The sequence below is a fragment of the Aspergillus candidus genome, assembly GCF_002847045.1.
Source record: "Aspergillus candidus strain CBS 102.13 unplaced genomic scaffold BDW47scaffold_11, whole genome shotgun sequence".
Taxonomy (NCBI): Eukaryota; Fungi; Ascomycota; class Eurotiomycetes; order Eurotiales; family Aspergillaceae; genus Aspergillus; species Aspergillus candidus.
In genome coordinates, this window is record NW_020194016.1 from 130,063 (window position 1) to 145,218 (window position 15,156).

At 50.0% G+C, this 15,156-nt stretch overlaps 7 protein-coding genes across 7 annotated transcripts; 3 read left to right on the forward strand and 4 right to left on the reverse strand.

The window, feature by feature from the left end:
* Positions 1 to 70: 70 nt before the first annotated feature.
* Positions 71 to 1,464, reverse strand: BDW47DRAFT_130599 (thiolase family protein; the record flags this gene model as incomplete). The annotated part of the gene is made up of 2 exons (XM_024817138.1): positions 324 to 1,464; positions 71 to 268 (listed from the first exon to the last, which is right to left on the reverse strand). The coding sequence occupies exons 1-2, from the start codon at positions 1,395 to 1,397 to the stop codon at positions 71 to 73; spliced, it is 1,272 nt and encodes a 423-aa protein (XP_024673792.1). The 5' UTR covers positions 1,398 to 1,464.
* A 486-nt stretch (positions 1,465 to 1,950) lies between these two features.
* BDW47DRAFT_116293 (DUF4419 domain-containing protein) lies at positions 1,951 to 3,183 on the reverse strand (the record flags this gene model as incomplete). Its single annotated transcript, XM_024814906.1, has 2 exons — positions 1,951 to 2,024; positions 2,100 to 3,183. 2 exons carry the CDS (start codon positions 3,181 to 3,183, stop codon positions 1,951 to 1,953), a joined length of 1,158 nt encoding a protein of 385 aa, XP_024673793.1.
* A 443-nt stretch (positions 3,184 to 3,626) lies between these two features.
* Positions 3,627 to 5,430, reverse strand: BDW47DRAFT_130601 (cytochrome P450; the record flags this gene model as incomplete). Its single annotated transcript, XM_024817139.1, has 3 exons — positions 3,627 to 4,324; positions 4,401 to 5,237; positions 5,298 to 5,430. The coding sequence occupies 3 exons, from the start codon at positions 5,428 to 5,430 to the stop codon at positions 3,627 to 3,629; spliced, it is 1,668 nt and encodes a 555-aa protein (XP_024673794.1).
* A 486-nt stretch (positions 5,431 to 5,916) lies between these two features.
* On the forward strand, positions 5,917 to 7,445 carry BDW47DRAFT_130602 (cytochrome b5; the record flags this gene model as incomplete). Its single annotated transcript, XM_024817140.1, has 2 exons — positions 5,917 to 6,046; positions 6,124 to 7,445. Exons 1-2 carry the CDS (start codon positions 5,971 to 5,973, stop codon positions 7,443 to 7,445), a joined length of 1,398 nt encoding a protein of 465 aa, XP_024673795.1. The 5' UTR covers positions 5,917 to 5,970.
* Positions 7,446 to 8,885: 1,440 nt separating this feature from the next.
* On the forward strand, positions 8,886 to 10,925 carry BDW47DRAFT_130605 (uncharacterized protein; the record flags this gene model as incomplete). Its single annotated transcript, XM_024817141.1, has 3 exons — positions 8,886 to 8,970; positions 9,043 to 9,678; positions 9,809 to 10,925. The coding sequence occupies 3 exons, from the start codon at positions 8,886 to 8,888 to the stop codon at positions 10,912 to 10,914; spliced, it is 1,827 nt and encodes a 608-aa protein (XP_024673796.1). The 3' UTR covers positions 10,915 to 10,925.
* A 591-nt stretch (positions 10,926 to 11,516) lies between these two features.
* On the forward strand, positions 11,517 to 14,277 carry BDW47DRAFT_102403 (fungal specific transcription factor domain-containing protein). Its single transcript, XM_024811864.1, has 6 exons — positions 11,517 to 12,118; positions 12,176 to 12,486; positions 12,540 to 12,620; positions 12,696 to 13,303; positions 13,362 to 13,544; positions 13,636 to 14,277. Exons 1-6 carry the CDS (start codon positions 11,824 to 11,826, stop codon positions 14,039 to 14,041), a joined length of 1,884 nt encoding a protein of 627 aa, XP_024673797.1. The 5' UTR covers positions 11,517 to 11,823; the 3' UTR covers positions 14,042 to 14,277.
* Positions 14,278 to 14,308: 31 nt separating this feature from the next.
* On the reverse strand, positions 14,309 to 14,783 carry BDW47DRAFT_102408 (uncharacterized protein). Its single transcript, XM_024811865.1, has 2 exons — positions 14,464 to 14,783; positions 14,309 to 14,409 (listed from the first exon to the last, which is right to left on the reverse strand). Exons 1-2 carry the CDS (start codon positions 14,658 to 14,660, stop codon positions 14,373 to 14,375), a joined length of 234 nt encoding a protein of 77 aa, XP_024673798.1. The 5' UTR covers positions 14,661 to 14,783; the 3' UTR covers positions 14,309 to 14,372.
* Positions 14,784 to 15,156: the final 373 nt, after the last annotated feature.

A 15,156-nucleotide genomic window follows, 5' to 3' on the forward strand; every position in this document is an offset into this window, starting at 1 on the left:
CAAGGATGAAGGTACATGTACAGGACATCTTTTTATCTTGTATAGTCTGATTAAATCTTCAAGATTAACTTTACACAGACGCAACTCGCTGAACAACGACAGCAGTCGCTGCACCACCGCCGTTGCAAACCGCCGCAACGCCGTATTCCCCGACCTTCAGCTGATGCACCAATGTAGTAAGTATCCTCGACCCGGAACTTCCCAGAGCATGGCCCAACGAGATGGCGCCTCCAAGCGGATTCACATTTGCGCCTTCAAGGCCGAGAATCTGGATGTCAAGTTAGCAAGGAGGTTAACATCTGGAAAGACTCGGCAAAACCCACCTGCTCATTCGCCTTGATAACAGAAGCAAAGGCTTCGTTAAACTCCCACACAGCAACGTCTTCTTTCCTGAGACCGGCTCTCTCTAGAGCGACACGAACTGCTTTAGCGGGGGCAATCGGAAAATCAACCGGGTCCAGGGCCGCGTCGGCCGTACTGACGATCCGCGAAAGAACTCGACTATCTTGACCGTACTGCTGGGCAATTGCACGATCCCCCAAAACCAAAGCACTGGCGCCATCATTGAAAGTGGATGAGTTGGCAGCGGTGACCGTGCCGGTGCCATCCCTCACGAACGCCGGCTTCAGCGTCGCCACCTTCTTTTCATCGAGTTTCTCAAAACCTTCATCCCGCTTGACCACAGTTTCCCCCTTCCGGTTCTTCACCGTAACCGGAACAATTTCATCCTGGAATTTTCCTTCGGCCCAGGCCTTCTGCGCCCTCAAGAAGCTGCGAATCGCATACTCATCCTGCGCCTCCCTGGAGATATTGAACTTTTTCGCAGTGAGATCCGCACAGCTCCCCATATGGATCTGATTATACACATCCCACAAGCCATCCTTGATCAACCCATCCTGCAGTTTCAAATCGCCCGTCGAGCCCGCCGCATCCCGCGCCAGATAATACGGCACACTCGACATATTCTCCATACCACCGGCAACCTGTGCCTGGGACAGCCCGAGTTGAATGTTCTGCGCAGCGAGCGCTACAGCCTTCAGTCCCGAGGCGCAAACCTTGTTAATAGTGACCGCCTCCGTTGCCGTCGGCAGGCCGGCGAATATGGCTGCTTGGCGCGCGGGTGCCTGCCCGTTCGAGGCCTGCATCACGTTGCCCATGTAAACATCTGTGATGCGCGACGCGGGCACCTTCGACTTCGAAACGGCGTCTTTGATAGCGTGGGCGCCGAGTTGGGGCGCCGGGACACTGGCGAGGGAGCCTTTGAATCGCGCGGTGGGGGTCCGCGATGCGCTGATGATGTAGACATCTTGAATTTGGGACGGCTGGGGACGTGCTGGCGCGGTGTGTATATGGTTGCTCACTTGTGTTAAGCGGTCGGATGCAGTTTTTGATGCCATGTTGGAGGTTGGTTGACGCTTGTGGCGGTCTATCTCTGGATATGTCGGTAGTGCCCTCTTAATCGAAGTTTAATCAATTGTCTATCAAACGACAAGAGCCGTCTCTGACACAAACACTGAATAGAGTAGTAAAAGACAGTTTGGAAAGAGACAAATGTCGGATGTCGTCATGTATATAAGTGCAAGTCCAGATGAATTACCGAGGCAAATGGAACGCGTGGCGGGTGAAAGTGGGCCGCCCCGGTTTCCGGACTTGGCGATGTTTTTCTTTAACCTTTTTGGATTGATTCATGTCTTTGACCATTTTCTAGAAACGATAAACCGGGCTTTTCTTGATTAACATAGACATTGACAAGCGTTTGGCATGGGAATGCGCTAGATGAAACAAGATACCGCGTAACCCAGTATCGAACCTGAGGTAGCAAAGGACTCTTTCGCAATGATCATCAACCCGTACCGTCCTTCATATCCTCAGATTGAATCGTATGAGTACCAGAAGAACATATCCCTGGTCTTAGGCAAGCCCTCCAATCTTCTAATCTCCTTGGGTACGTTATTCGCCATCCTCCCCATCTTTCTTCACATACACCAGCCACCCCGAAAACGGTTGAATTGAATTGGGTCCGTCTCCCTCGGTTGCCGGAGGAGTACAAATGGTCTGCTTTTTCGTACGTCTTGGGATCAAATACGAAACCCAAGAACGTCTGCTGCGTTCTTCTATGATCGGGGTTATTGGGGCCTTCGACATGGCTTGGATACCAAACAGTCCAGCCAACATCACCGTCTTCGTGATTCTCCCATCATCGTCGATAGTAAGAGGCACGGAGGCGAATCCAGCTGGGATTTTTTCTATGTCGACTTCGCGTGCCAAGGCATCATCGAGTCCCAGCTCTGTGTTGCGCGCCTTGAATTCAGGCGAACCGGTGGGTTCAATCGTGTCGCCGAAGTAGAGACGATTTCCTTCCTCACTCCAAAAACAAAAGACAGAAATCCATCCAGTGAGATAGTCGATCCCACTTCCTTCTGAACGGTGTGCACATCGGCCCCAGAAATTCCTTACAGTGATTGAATCGGGACTGTCAAAGGTCAAGACAAAGTGATTGAGTACCGGGCGGAGAAGCTGGGCGAATCGTGCTGGCTCATCGCCTAGCTGGTATAACTTGTCGAGTTTCTTCACGAGGTCCGCCCAGTCCTTTCGCTCCCCCAGTAAGGTGGCAGACGGGATGCCACATGTAATCGCCACGAAGTACGAGAAATACTTCTGCATGGCCCCCATCATCAGAACAGCCGCGACCACCTTGTCTGACTCGGTGGTGGTGCTGAAGTCAGGCATGATCCAACTTCTGAATTCCTTATCCACGACTTTCTCCTCAATGAGTTTGGTCATTCGCAGTGCCATGTTACCGAAATCGAGGCCACCATCTCCACCGGTGTCTTCTAGCTCCTGCTGTCCCTCGTGGGAAACAAAGAAGGAACGTAGATCCTCTGCATGTGCGTTGATATAGAAACTCAGCTGCGTTATGATGGAGAACCATACGTCTTCCGGTCGGATTGTCAGGTTGTGATGATGGCTATAGGCCTGGAATACTGCCCAGACAAAACCATTTCGCGAGGCGGAGACATGGGACGTGTCGAAAAGACTGCTGTGAAACGAGCTTTCTAGTACACCTTGGCTATTTTTATACTCTTGCGGGCAAGATTCTTTCAAGAGACCTTCAGCTGTGGAAACCTTGGGATCTTCCCATTTATCCGGCGGATGCGCCGCTACTTTGAGCGTTACTGGCATGTTGTTCGAATTGGTGAGTTTTGTCTCAAGAGATATTCTTGACACCAATAGTGACCGGGAAAGGGGATACTAGGTATGGACATGCGCGGGGTACGTCTTATAACGTGCACTGTCAGGGGGCCGTGTCAAAAACAACGAGGCAGTGAGAGGCTGGGCACATGCCGATCACAGAATGGGATTAATCAGGGAGAGACACAGCCTACCACCAATTCTAGAGCGGTCATACAGAAAATTATCCAAGTGCAGGATGGCACACCCGCATCAAGCGGGTTTCAGACTCTAACTGGATATTATAACACGCAGTTGGGCTCTTGTCCATAATATATGCGTCTAGCAGACCCGAGGATGATCAAGAGCACGTAAGATATTCCAAGTATATTAAAATCAAGGCTAGTAAAAGAATAGGTACAATCTATAGACTTTGAACAGAAAAGAACCACGCCTCAGGCCTTAGCACCCCTTGACTTGCAGGGCCACCTAACCCGCCGTTCTGCGCGCACATAGAGATTGTTGGGCCGGATCAGCTGGAACATCGGATCATACTCAATCGGACCGTCGCCTTCCCGCGAGAACTTGTAGCGGTAGATAAGCTTAGGAAGGAAGACTTTGATCTCCTGAAGTGCGAAGTTAAACCCAATACACATACGGGGACCCATCGCGAAAGGTATGTATGCCGCCTTGTGCCGGGATTTCACTTCTTCACTATCCCAGCGATCAGGGTTAAACCGAGCAGGATTATCCCACAGATCAGGGTGGTTGTGAATATGGTGAAGTGCGGGAATAACAACCGCGTCTTTGGGCAGCCTATAGCCCCCTGGTAGAATCATGTCCACCTTGGTCGTTCGTCCGGGTTGGAAGGAGGGATTGTGACGACGCTGAGTTTCCTTGATATATTTATCAAGAAACTCCAATTTCTCCGTGAAGTCGGCTGTCATTTGAGTGTTCTCGTCAAACCCATGGTCGATCAACTCTTGCAGGAGGCGCTCCTGCATGCCCTCGTATGTGCAGAGGCCGTAGATGAGCCAAGAGAGGAGCGAGCTAGTAGTGGTAAAACCAGCACCAGTGGCCACGACCAGAGCCCAGACAACACTGGACTTTGGCAGCTTTTCGCCCTTGTTATCGGTGGCGCGAACGGCATAATCTACCAGAAGTTAGCCTGACTATTGACTAGGCATGGGGGTAGCAAGTACTGCTAGAAATCAATGCTTGATACTTACCGACCATGTTGCTCGCTGTCAAGGCAGCGTCTTGTAACGGAAGATCTTCCACGCCTCCTCTTGACGCCTTTTGAATCGACTCCTCTACCATTTCTTCGATGCGAATCTTCAACGTTTTGAGTCGCTTGGGATCACCAAATGGCAAGGAGCTGTACCAGTCGCCCTTCGATGTGACCTTTTTATTGAGGGAAAGAACCTCAGCAATGTTATGAACCATTTCATGGATAGGAGAATCCGGCACGTTGAAATGTTGAAAGTCCAGTCCAAGCGTAAGCTTGCCAACTGCTTGAGAGCCGAGCTTGAGCATGTACATATAGACATTCCAAGCTTCGTCCTTTTCATCAAGCTGATCGAACACTTTGAACGAATCCTCCACTGTCTGTTGCATGGTTGGGGCGTAGTGTCTAACAGCCTTAGGGCCCAAGGCTGGAGGCAAGAATTTGTGAGCAACCTTCCATTCTGGCGTGTCAGTGTCACCGAGGAAAACACCAGCGGCGGGAGTTTTGAGCGCGTGAAGTGGGTGGGATTCATTGATCTTCTTCGTGAAGAAATCGGATTCCGCGAAAGCGATGGCAGCAATTTCCGGGTCATTGGTTTGGTAGGTGATGCGGCCTTGGTTGCTTGTTCTGATAATCGGCCCATATTTCTCGAAAAGACGTTGGTGGTTTCCAAGATGATCAGGAAAAACTTCGAAGAAGGTCCCGAAAAAAGGTAGTTCGTTCGGAGAGGGTGGATCGCGAACCGCATGTCCATCGATTGTCAGTGAGATGGGAGCTGTTGCTGCGCAAATTTCCGAGACCTCTGTGAGGACAGCATCCGGTCCTTGGAAGCCAATCCCTGTATACCACTTGTCAGGAAACCGGAAGCAATGAAGGGTAGGAACTAGAAACTACCTACCATTTGGTTCGACAATGGCAAAATGAGCAGCAATCAGGAATTTCAAGCTGTCAAAGGTCTGAGATGCATCCACCTCAATCTCTTTGGCGGTCGATGGACTTTGTCCGAATAGGTAGAATGCTTGGAGAGGCATGGCAGGCGTTTGGGTTATCCACTCGTTGTGATGATAGCGATCGAATCGACAACATGGCACTTTGTGTATCCTGGCCTTTATATATACTGTTTAACCTAAAAACCCACAGATAATCCATGGCGCCCTGACCCACCCTGCTTTGCCTCTCGGTTCAACAAGTTTTGATGTGATACCAAAAATGCTGCCTCTCTACGGCATCTATTTATCCTCGGAAATTTCGAAAGTTCCGACTCATAATATATCCGAGGTCCCGAGTTTAGTCGACCAGGGGTGCGACATGGGCCAATCACAGAATCGGCAAAGGCCGAATACACATCAAATTTCCTCGGCTTCCCGGAGATGAAAAGATTCCGGCCTTGTTTTGCCTTGGGGCTACCATATAAATCCGTGACATACAAATATAGCAACATGTCGCGATCCACACGGATTCTCGTATTAAAACCCCAAAAGAATCCTGCCTGTCTACTCATCTACTCCATTACGTGTGTGCGAGCTTGATTATAGCTAGTGTTACCCTGACGATTGTGATCCTCGACCAACATGCAAGAATTCACAGCGGAAGACGTTGGTGCTCACAAGAGCAAGACCGACTTGTGGGTTACTATTCACGGAAAGGGTAAGCATATAACAGTCATTATACCTCCTTTTTTGTGTTAAAAAAAAACTTGCTAAATCCTTATGCTGTTACGATAGTCTACGATGTCTCGGAATATGTCAAAGATCATCCCGGTGGTGCCGACGTCCTAGTTGATGTTGCTGGGCAAGACGCAACGGCCGCGTACGAAGATGTGGGGCATTCGGAAGACGCAAACGAGATTCTGGAGTCTTTCCTGATCGGAACATTGAAAGACGCCGTCGAATACAAGGCTCGTCAAACCGTGAGGGTTTTACAGTCTTCCCCAGCACAGCCGCCTCCAAAAGCCAGTTCAGGCGCTGTCCGCACCCTGGGTCTCACCACGGGCTCGCTACTTTCGCTTTACCTTGCTTCCAACACCATCAGGAAATACCTGAATACCCATGACTTCTCCAAGATGCTTCCGGGGCTCGACAAGCTGTCGTCTCTCAAGCTCTCTGGCGTCTCCCTCCCCCAGGGTGGTGGTTTCGTCAACGGAGTTGCCGTCACTGCCTGTGCCTGTGCCATACTGGGTAGTATCATAGCGTCCCGCCTCTCGAAACTCACGCAAATTGAGTCGGGCTTCACGAAATATCCTCCTCACATCAAGAGGAACCCGATCTACAAGCAAGACCCGCACTTGATCCCCGGCTTTCTCCAACCCAAGGAGTATAGGCCCTTGCCCCTAGTGGCAAAAGAGGCCCTATCTCCTAATGTATACCGCTTTGTGTTCCAGCTCCCTCGCAAGAGTGATGTCATTGGCCTTCCCATCGGCCAACACGTCGCTATCAAAGCAACGATCGACGGTCAAACAGTGTCCCGATCCTATACTCCGACATCAAATAATCTCGACCTGGGCACGCTGGAGCTCGTGATCAAGTGTTATCCGGATGGCCTACTCACCGGAAAGTACCTTGCCAATCTCGAAGTTGGTGACAAGGTTTTATTCCGGGGCCCCAAGGGCGCAATGCGCTACAAAAAGGGCCTCTGTAAGAAGATTGGGATGATTGCTGGCGGCACTGGTATTACCCCGATGTATCAGTTGATTCGAGCGATCTGCGAAAACGATAGGGATACCACGGAAATCCATCTGATCTACGCAAACCGCTCAGAAGAGGACATTCTTTTGCGAGAGGAGCTCGAAGAATTTGCTTCCTCATATCCCAAAACTCTCAAGGTTTGGTACATGTTGGATCATCCGCCCCAGGACTGGAAGTACGGCAAGGGATATGTCACGAAAGATGTCATGCGCAAGATCCTCCCTGCACCTTCGCCGGAAACTCGGATAATGCTTTGCGGTCCTCCTGGCATGGTCAATGCATCGAAGAAGGGGTTGGCTGAGCTCGGGTTCCAAGCCCCAGGCCCAGTAGCCAAAATGACGGATCAAATTTTCTGTTTCTAGACATCGAAGAGTCCTGTTTTTCTTTCTTTACTTCCTTTGAAGCTCGGAGGCGAAGTGGGTTTTGACTTTGGTTTTGGTTTGATTTCTCCTTTTTTCTTCTTTGGCTGGGAAGCATTTTCCATTGTACTCTATTTTTCACCCCCTTATATTACTCTGAATAGACTGCTTTTGTTTGTTAGCCTACTACATAATTTTAACTCTCCGGGCAGACACTACCCGTTGTGGTATAAACTTCTTCACTGGTGGACCAGAAGTACTAGATAGACATGTTGTATGTGATAATCTCACTCCTAATGACAATCAGATCCCTTTGGAGTCAGTGTTCACTGTGGGTGCAAATGGTTATAAGATATCTTTTTACAATTTATCATTGCGGCAACTTCCCCTGTACCCAGTTCAGTTTTTTCCTTTGTTCTTTGTTTTGCGTTAAGACTTTGAGTATTACTATACAATAGTCTTTCTCGGTAAGAAAAAGGGGGGGAATTTTGTCAATAGCATCCATCACCATGTCTAAGTAGTTTCGGGAGCATTCCAAGCCAATAGAGCATGGGCATGTACGCCCCCTTGAAAAGTGGATCGTGAAGATATTTCTTCCTGACCAATTAGTGCTAGGTCATTGTTTCAATCTCTATGATAAGGATCATTGGTTTAACAACCAAACATAGATAGCGAAGATTACCACTAGTTAGTGGCCGCGGCACCGGTGATTGTTTGATGGGAGGGTGAATCGGTCTAGATAAATTGCTTCCGAGGAAGCTTTGGTGGATTCGGCTGACCGACTGATTCACCCGCCGATCCGGAACCCGAGCCGTGTTGGTGGATCCCTGCCAGTCTCTCGGGCTGCCGAAAGATATCGGCATTGCGGCAAGCTGGGCAATCGGAGCTGGTGTCTTGAAGCTTATCAGTTTCGCCACGCTAGATTTACCCTTGACAGTTGACATAGTCCACGCTGTCACGGTGGGCCGAGATCTGCTGTGCTCCACCATGTTCTAGGCATTCTTTCCACGCGGCCACGCCATTACCCATCCACCCAGTGGATTTATCGGTCTGAAAATACCGAGGACACTCCGATCTGAGCAGGCTCAACAATGGTGTGGAATATTTCGGAGGCAACGACCTCCGAATATATCCTCGGATGATACAAAGATGCCACCAATAATTCGGGTCGTGGCTTGGTTGTTTCTTTCCGCTGTCGAGCCTCATCCCGAGGTATGCCTTCACAAAGCTGTAACAGCAGTGACTCCCACCAAGTCAATGGGAGATTTATAAAACCACTTCTGCCCCCGTGGTTCTGGTGATCTAGAACTTCGAAGTATCTTACTTTCTTAGTACACATATCACCTGACTGGATTGGCCAAAGACTTAAACATACCATCTATTTCTGAGAATTCATACTGCCTTACGATAATACACCATATACTATTCTATCAATTTGCAAACATGACCCCAGAATGGCAGCCAGCCAAGGACTATCGGGAGCGTCCCGTTGCCGTTCTCGGCGCAGGTGTTTTGGGCCGTCGAGTCGGTACGTAAACAATTTCTAGTTGACACTGACACACAACATTGCATCAGCTAACCAATATCTCCGAACGCACAGCCTGCATTTGGGCATCGGCAGGGTATAATGTCCAAGTCCGTGACCCGAGCTCGGAACAACGCACAGATTGCGTCAACTACGTGAAACAGAATGTAGCTTCGTACGCCGAGCACACAGGAGCGGAGCCCGGCGAGATTACAGTATTCGAAGATTTGGCGCAGGCGGTTAACGATGCCTGGCTTGTTATCGAAGCCGTCCCCGAGAAACTCCCGCTGAAAATCGACACCTTCGCTGAGCTTGAGAAGTTGGCTCCCAATGACTGCATCTTAGCGACCAACTCTTCTTCGTATAAGTCCTCGGAGATGCTCGACAAGGTGTCTGCTGTCGCTAAGCCCCGTATCCTGAACATGCACTATTACATGCCGCCGCAAGTCATGGTTGTGGAACTGATGACTGACGGCTATACTTATCCATCAATCCTCCAGTTCCTGGTCGAGCGCCTGAAGGAAGCAGCCACTAAGCCATATGTTGCCAGGAAGGAGTCAACGGGGTTTATCTTTAACCGCATGTGGGCTGCGGTCAAGCGAGAGGCTTTGACGATTATTGCCGAGGATGTTTCGACGCCGGAGGAGATTGATTCGATGTGGACGGAGATGTTTATCAAGCCAGCAACTTTGCCTTGCAAGACCATGGACGGTATGTGGTTTCCCTCTTGCCATTCTCTGCCCCATCCACCCTCACTATTCTACTCGTTTGTGTAGTGTGCACACTTCGACTTCTGTAGTTCTCCTGTTTTTGTTCCAGTTCTAACTCACTGTTCCAATAGCTGTCGGTCTCGACACGGTGTCTTTGATCGAAAAACACTATATTGCGGAGCGAGGCCTCTCTGCCGACAAAACGGTCGACTTCCTCCAAGCCAATTACCTGGATCAAGGCAAACTCGGATCCAAGTGTCCCCATGGCGGGCTTTACCCACCCGCTGAAGTCACCAACGGCGATTCTAAGAGCGCCAACCTTTTGGTTCTCGACATTGGCTTGTCAGCTAAGCAACCGAGCTTGACAGCCGGCGAGGTCCTCGAAATTTCGCCGGCCGGGCGTGTGCAGCGGGTTCTCGCCAAAGGGCAAGCCCTGCCGGATGGAATTGCCGTCGACCCCAACAGCAAGCGCATGTTCTGGACCGCAATGGGTATTCCCGGCAAGCAAGACGGGGCCGTGTTGTCAGCCAACTTGGATGGGACTGACACTCAGACGATCGTCCCACCGGGAACTATTAATACGCCCAAGCAGATGACCATGGACACGACGTCACAGAAACTCTACATCTCTGACCGCGAGGGGTGTCGTGTCTTCCGCTGCAATTTCGACGGGTCAGAGCTGGAAGTTCTGGTCCAAGCCGGCGGCGAAACAAAGGGGACCTCGGACGCTGCTCAGACTTCCATGAACTGGTGCGTTGGTATTACGGTTGCGCCACAGTTTGGCAAGTTCTACTGGACTCAGAAAGGCCCTTCAAAGAGTGGACAGGGGCGTATTTTCTCTGCAAATATCGTGACCCCCGAGGGCCAGTCAGCCTCCGACAGGGACGACATTCGGTGTATTCTGGGAGGACTGCCGGAACCCATTGATCTGGAAGTTGATGAAGAGTCCAAAGCCCTTTATTGGACTGATCGTGGGGAGTTGCCCATCGGTAACTCCCTGAATAGATTGCATCTTGATCAATTCGGTCATCCCTTGCCGAGCATGTCTCCTCTGGGCTACGAATTGCTTACCCGGAATCTGCACGAAGCCATTGGATTGAAGTTGGACTTGCCAAACAACAGCATCTACCTGACCGACCTGGGTGGTCATCTCTATCGGTGTGACCATGACGGGAAAAACAAGGTGACCTTGCTGGCCGATGAAAACCGGGCTTTCACGGGGATCGCCCTGGCTTGATCGACGAGTCGGCCGAGCTGTCTTGGGATGTTTTTGGGATTTCTACATCTTATCAACCGCTTTATCTTTTGTATAGTTTTAGAACATAGAGTTAATTTTCGGGACTTGATACTTGTTTTTCAGCATGCATGGCCTTCCCTTTAATGCGCAAATTCTGTATTGCTGTAGCTTATGTACTTGCATAGAAGGATATTTAGAAGGTTTTCAGAGTCTTCGTCGGAGTGTGTTATCTCCAGTAGACTAGACAATCATGTTTCTTGTGTTTGATGTCAAGCATCATGTTGGAGTGCTGTCATGATTTTTTATCTTCCAGTACTTAATTCATCTCAATCTACTGCGGTAATAATATTCACTTTACCAAGCCTAATTTTTCTAAATTCAGAACCATGCAGAGTGTGATATTGATATGACGTCATGATATTGGTTGAAGCTTTGGACAGTATGAACGATAAACCTTAGTGTTAGGATGTGCAGAACAACAAGAAATCCTCAGAGAATTGACTTTAAGCTAATTACCTACTTATCATCTTTTTACTGGATCCAAGATTGGATGACATCTGTTCGTGGGTCCCAACAAAAAAAAAACAAATGTCGATCCAAATGCCGAGGCTAAATAGAGCCGTACTTTTTTTTTTCCGAGGTGGCGGTGGGCTGATTGTCACCCTCTCCCGTTCCTTTTTCTCCTCGGCGTTTTTCGTAGTTCAGACACCAACTGCAATAACAATGTCCATGTCACCAGCCCCTGCAGCCAAGCCGGTTCGACGCCATCGCTCCGCAGTAGCCTGTGACGTCTGTCGTCAACGCAAAGTCCGATGCAGTCTGTCTGTAACAGGCGCGCCCTGTAGCGGCTGTGTCCAGGATGGCACGAATTGCCTTGTTAGTTCAAGGAAAACCAGAGGGTGGGTCTAGATGACCCTGGATCCTCGGCGTCGAGATATTGACGAATGGTTCTATCCTAGAGTCCGCAAATCGCAGAAACAGGCAACTCGTGGCCCTCGCGAGATTCCGTCCGAGGCGCGTACGCTCACTATCCATGATAATCCTAGTATCATGAGTCGCGCGGCCTCCCAACAGCCCTCGACACCTCTTGAAAACCGCTCGAGTTATGAGCGCGATGATCTCGAGGAAGAGAGAAACGGATTTGAAATCGCTGCTGCTGCACTGGGACAACCGGGATCAAATGACGGAGTTCGTTTCTATACGGGTAATGAGCACGATACTACCGCCACAATGTCTTAAGCCATACTAATCCCCGGTACAGGCGAACAGACAGGTTTCACATCTACATTGGATGCGTGCTCGTCGGAAACGACACTTCCACGTCACTTGCTCTTACCGTCGAGGCCGCGGGAATACCTCGCAGAGGAAGATCGAGAATACCTGCGGATCAAGGGCGTTTTCACTTTACCTGGGAATGATGCCTGCTCGGAACTTCTCCGTTGCTACATCTCCCACGTCCACCCGGTCATGCCGATCATTGAAATCGACCAAGTTTTGGATTACTATCATTCTGGACGTCTACGAGAATATAACACCCTTCTCTTGTGGAGCGTGTTCTTTGCTGCAGTCAACGTAAGCTTCCCCGTTGGCTTACCTGGACTGGCCCGTGGCTGACACCATGTCAGTTCGTTCCACAGTCCATTTATGAGAAAGAAGGATACAAGTCGCGCAAGGAGATGAAAAGTGCTCTGTATTCTCGAGCTAAGGTAAGTGGCTAAAACGTTGGCTACGGACACGTTCGCCGGTATTGGATCGCCGAGCTAAGTGGCCCACAATATCAGTGCATGTACAACAATGGTGGGGAACGAGAGAAGATCATCCTTCTGCAATCCTCGCTTCTGTTGGGATTCTGGCATTCCGAGCTGGACGAGCACATGCAGCCCTGGTACTGGACCGGCATCGCAATTACACTATGCCAAGTCCTTGGATTACATCGGAACCCTGACGGTTCAAGGTATAATTCTTCCGTCACAGATCGACAGCGAATGTTATGGCGACGTCTATGGTGGAGTTGCTTTTTCCGAGACCGATGGCTTGGTCTCACTTTTGGAAGGCCGTTTCGAATCAACATACAGGACTGCGACACTCCCTGGCCGCTGGTCTCTGACTTGATGTATGACGTTGAGGCGACCCCCGAAGTTCTCTATGCAGCTTTTGTGCCCAGTGAAATGCCGCGGCTGGCCCGGTACTGGGTGACATTGGTCGAGCTAAGCAAGCTACTGGGTGACTGTATCGTCATGAATTACCAAATCCAGAGGCCCAAACCATCCGTCGAGGACGTTGAGGCTCTGGAGCAAAGGCTGCTTCAGTGCGAGCTGCCTGATCAATATGAAAAGGGCTTGACTCGACTGGCAACATTCTACTGCTGCCACGTTCACTTGCACTACCAGTACATTCCCTTTCCCCTCCAACTAGTACGGGAGTCTGTCCTAACGTCAACCTTTCAGGGCACTATTGATCACCTTCTACCGGCCCTTCTCGGCAGAGATACCCCACATTGTCCCATCCAACAACCAGGAGGACTGGTGCCTCCGAATGCGACGCAAAACCGACGCGGCCGCTTCGCAGACCAATGCGATTCTCGAGACGCTGGCTCAAAATAAACTGCTCGGCTTTGCGGGGCCCATGACGTACGTATCGAGTTTACCCTATCGCCGACCGATCGGTATCACCTAGAAGTACAATATGCACTTTTTACTAAATCCTGTTCGATTTGACCAGACCTCCACTTTTAGTCCCTGCAATGCAGACGCATCTATACCTCTGTCGATCTGCAGACCCGCTCTCCCAGACCTTTAGACTGAATAAGATCGACACGTTGATGCTCGTCATGGAGGAGCTTCAGAAAACTTACACGGCGGCTTCAGTCTACCGTGGAATCTTCATGAAAGCCATCCAACAAATCTTTCCCAATTACCGACCGAGCGCATTGCTCTCGACTCACACTGCTAGTCCCGATCGGACAAGTACAGGCCTACCGGGTTCTGACAATCCAGAGCCTGTTGCTGGTCATGTAGGCCAAGACACCGACCAGGGAATGGAAACATCCTTCAATGATGACTTCGTGGACGCCCTCATGGATCAGGCTTCGCTTTTCAATCTCTGGGAGTATTGGAACGGCGTTTAATCTCTTTCTGAATGGATTGAGCATCGGGTATTCGCGCTCACTGCCAGACACCTCGGGGGATGGGTACACTCAGTCGCCGGCAAGTTATTGCCTTCTTCTTGCGACGTCTCGAGTGGGTCTCTCGCTACGTACTCGTTTAAAATCGCGAGTTGGCACAGCGTCCTTTTCTCTATAAATTCTTTGGTCAGTCATATTTATTTATTATATATGTATCTTTCTTGAAAAATGAAAGAAAGAAATATCATAAGTAATTTATATATGAACTCAGTCCACTTTATCTTAAAAGAAGTTCAAAGTCCGTCGTGTGAATAGTTGACGTTTTGCTTTTGGCCTACGCTTGCCCTCGCGTTGCTTGTGATGGGTTCATGGTAAGTTACAGCTGACCAGCATGAATTGAAAATTATCATTAACCTTAAGGAAAGACAGGGATGATAAAGGTCTCTAGGATGGCACATGGGCGGCGCCAACCGCAATGAAGCTGCTTCACTGCAATAACACATCCAAGGCCTGCTGTGTAGCAGCAGACGGTGAACACAATCAGGCCCCAGTACTGCCCACCACAACGGGACAGGATCTCAGCCGCGATCGGGACACCAGTCAGGGTGCTAGATGCGACCATGTTAGCAGCTCAATGTTGATCCGCCTCGCATGGAGTGCAGCTTACTTGAGACTCACGACCGTGTACGCAGTGGCATAATAACGGCCATATTGCTCCGTCTTGAACAGCTGCCCAATGCATGCCGGCGTCAGACTGATGTTACTCTCACTGGCAAAGCCAAAGAGAACGCAATATACAACCAACGACGGCACATTGGCCCCTGCCGGTAGCCAGAGACACATATTACAAACTAGGCACAGAGCAACAGTGATAATCAGCGTGTTGAAGCGACCAATCCAGTCCGCCAGATAGCCCGGGTTCAGCCGTCCGAAAAAGGACCCGGCGTTTAGAATGGCTAGGAGCTGGTAGCATAAAGCCGAGGGAAGGCCTTGCGCTGCGGCGTAGGAGGAAATATACGTGATGGGAATGAAGAGCCCCCATTCAATGAAGAAGATAGCGAGTGTGGTAAGTGTGAACTCCTTATCACGGAAGATCCGGAGATCAGGTAGCACGTTGT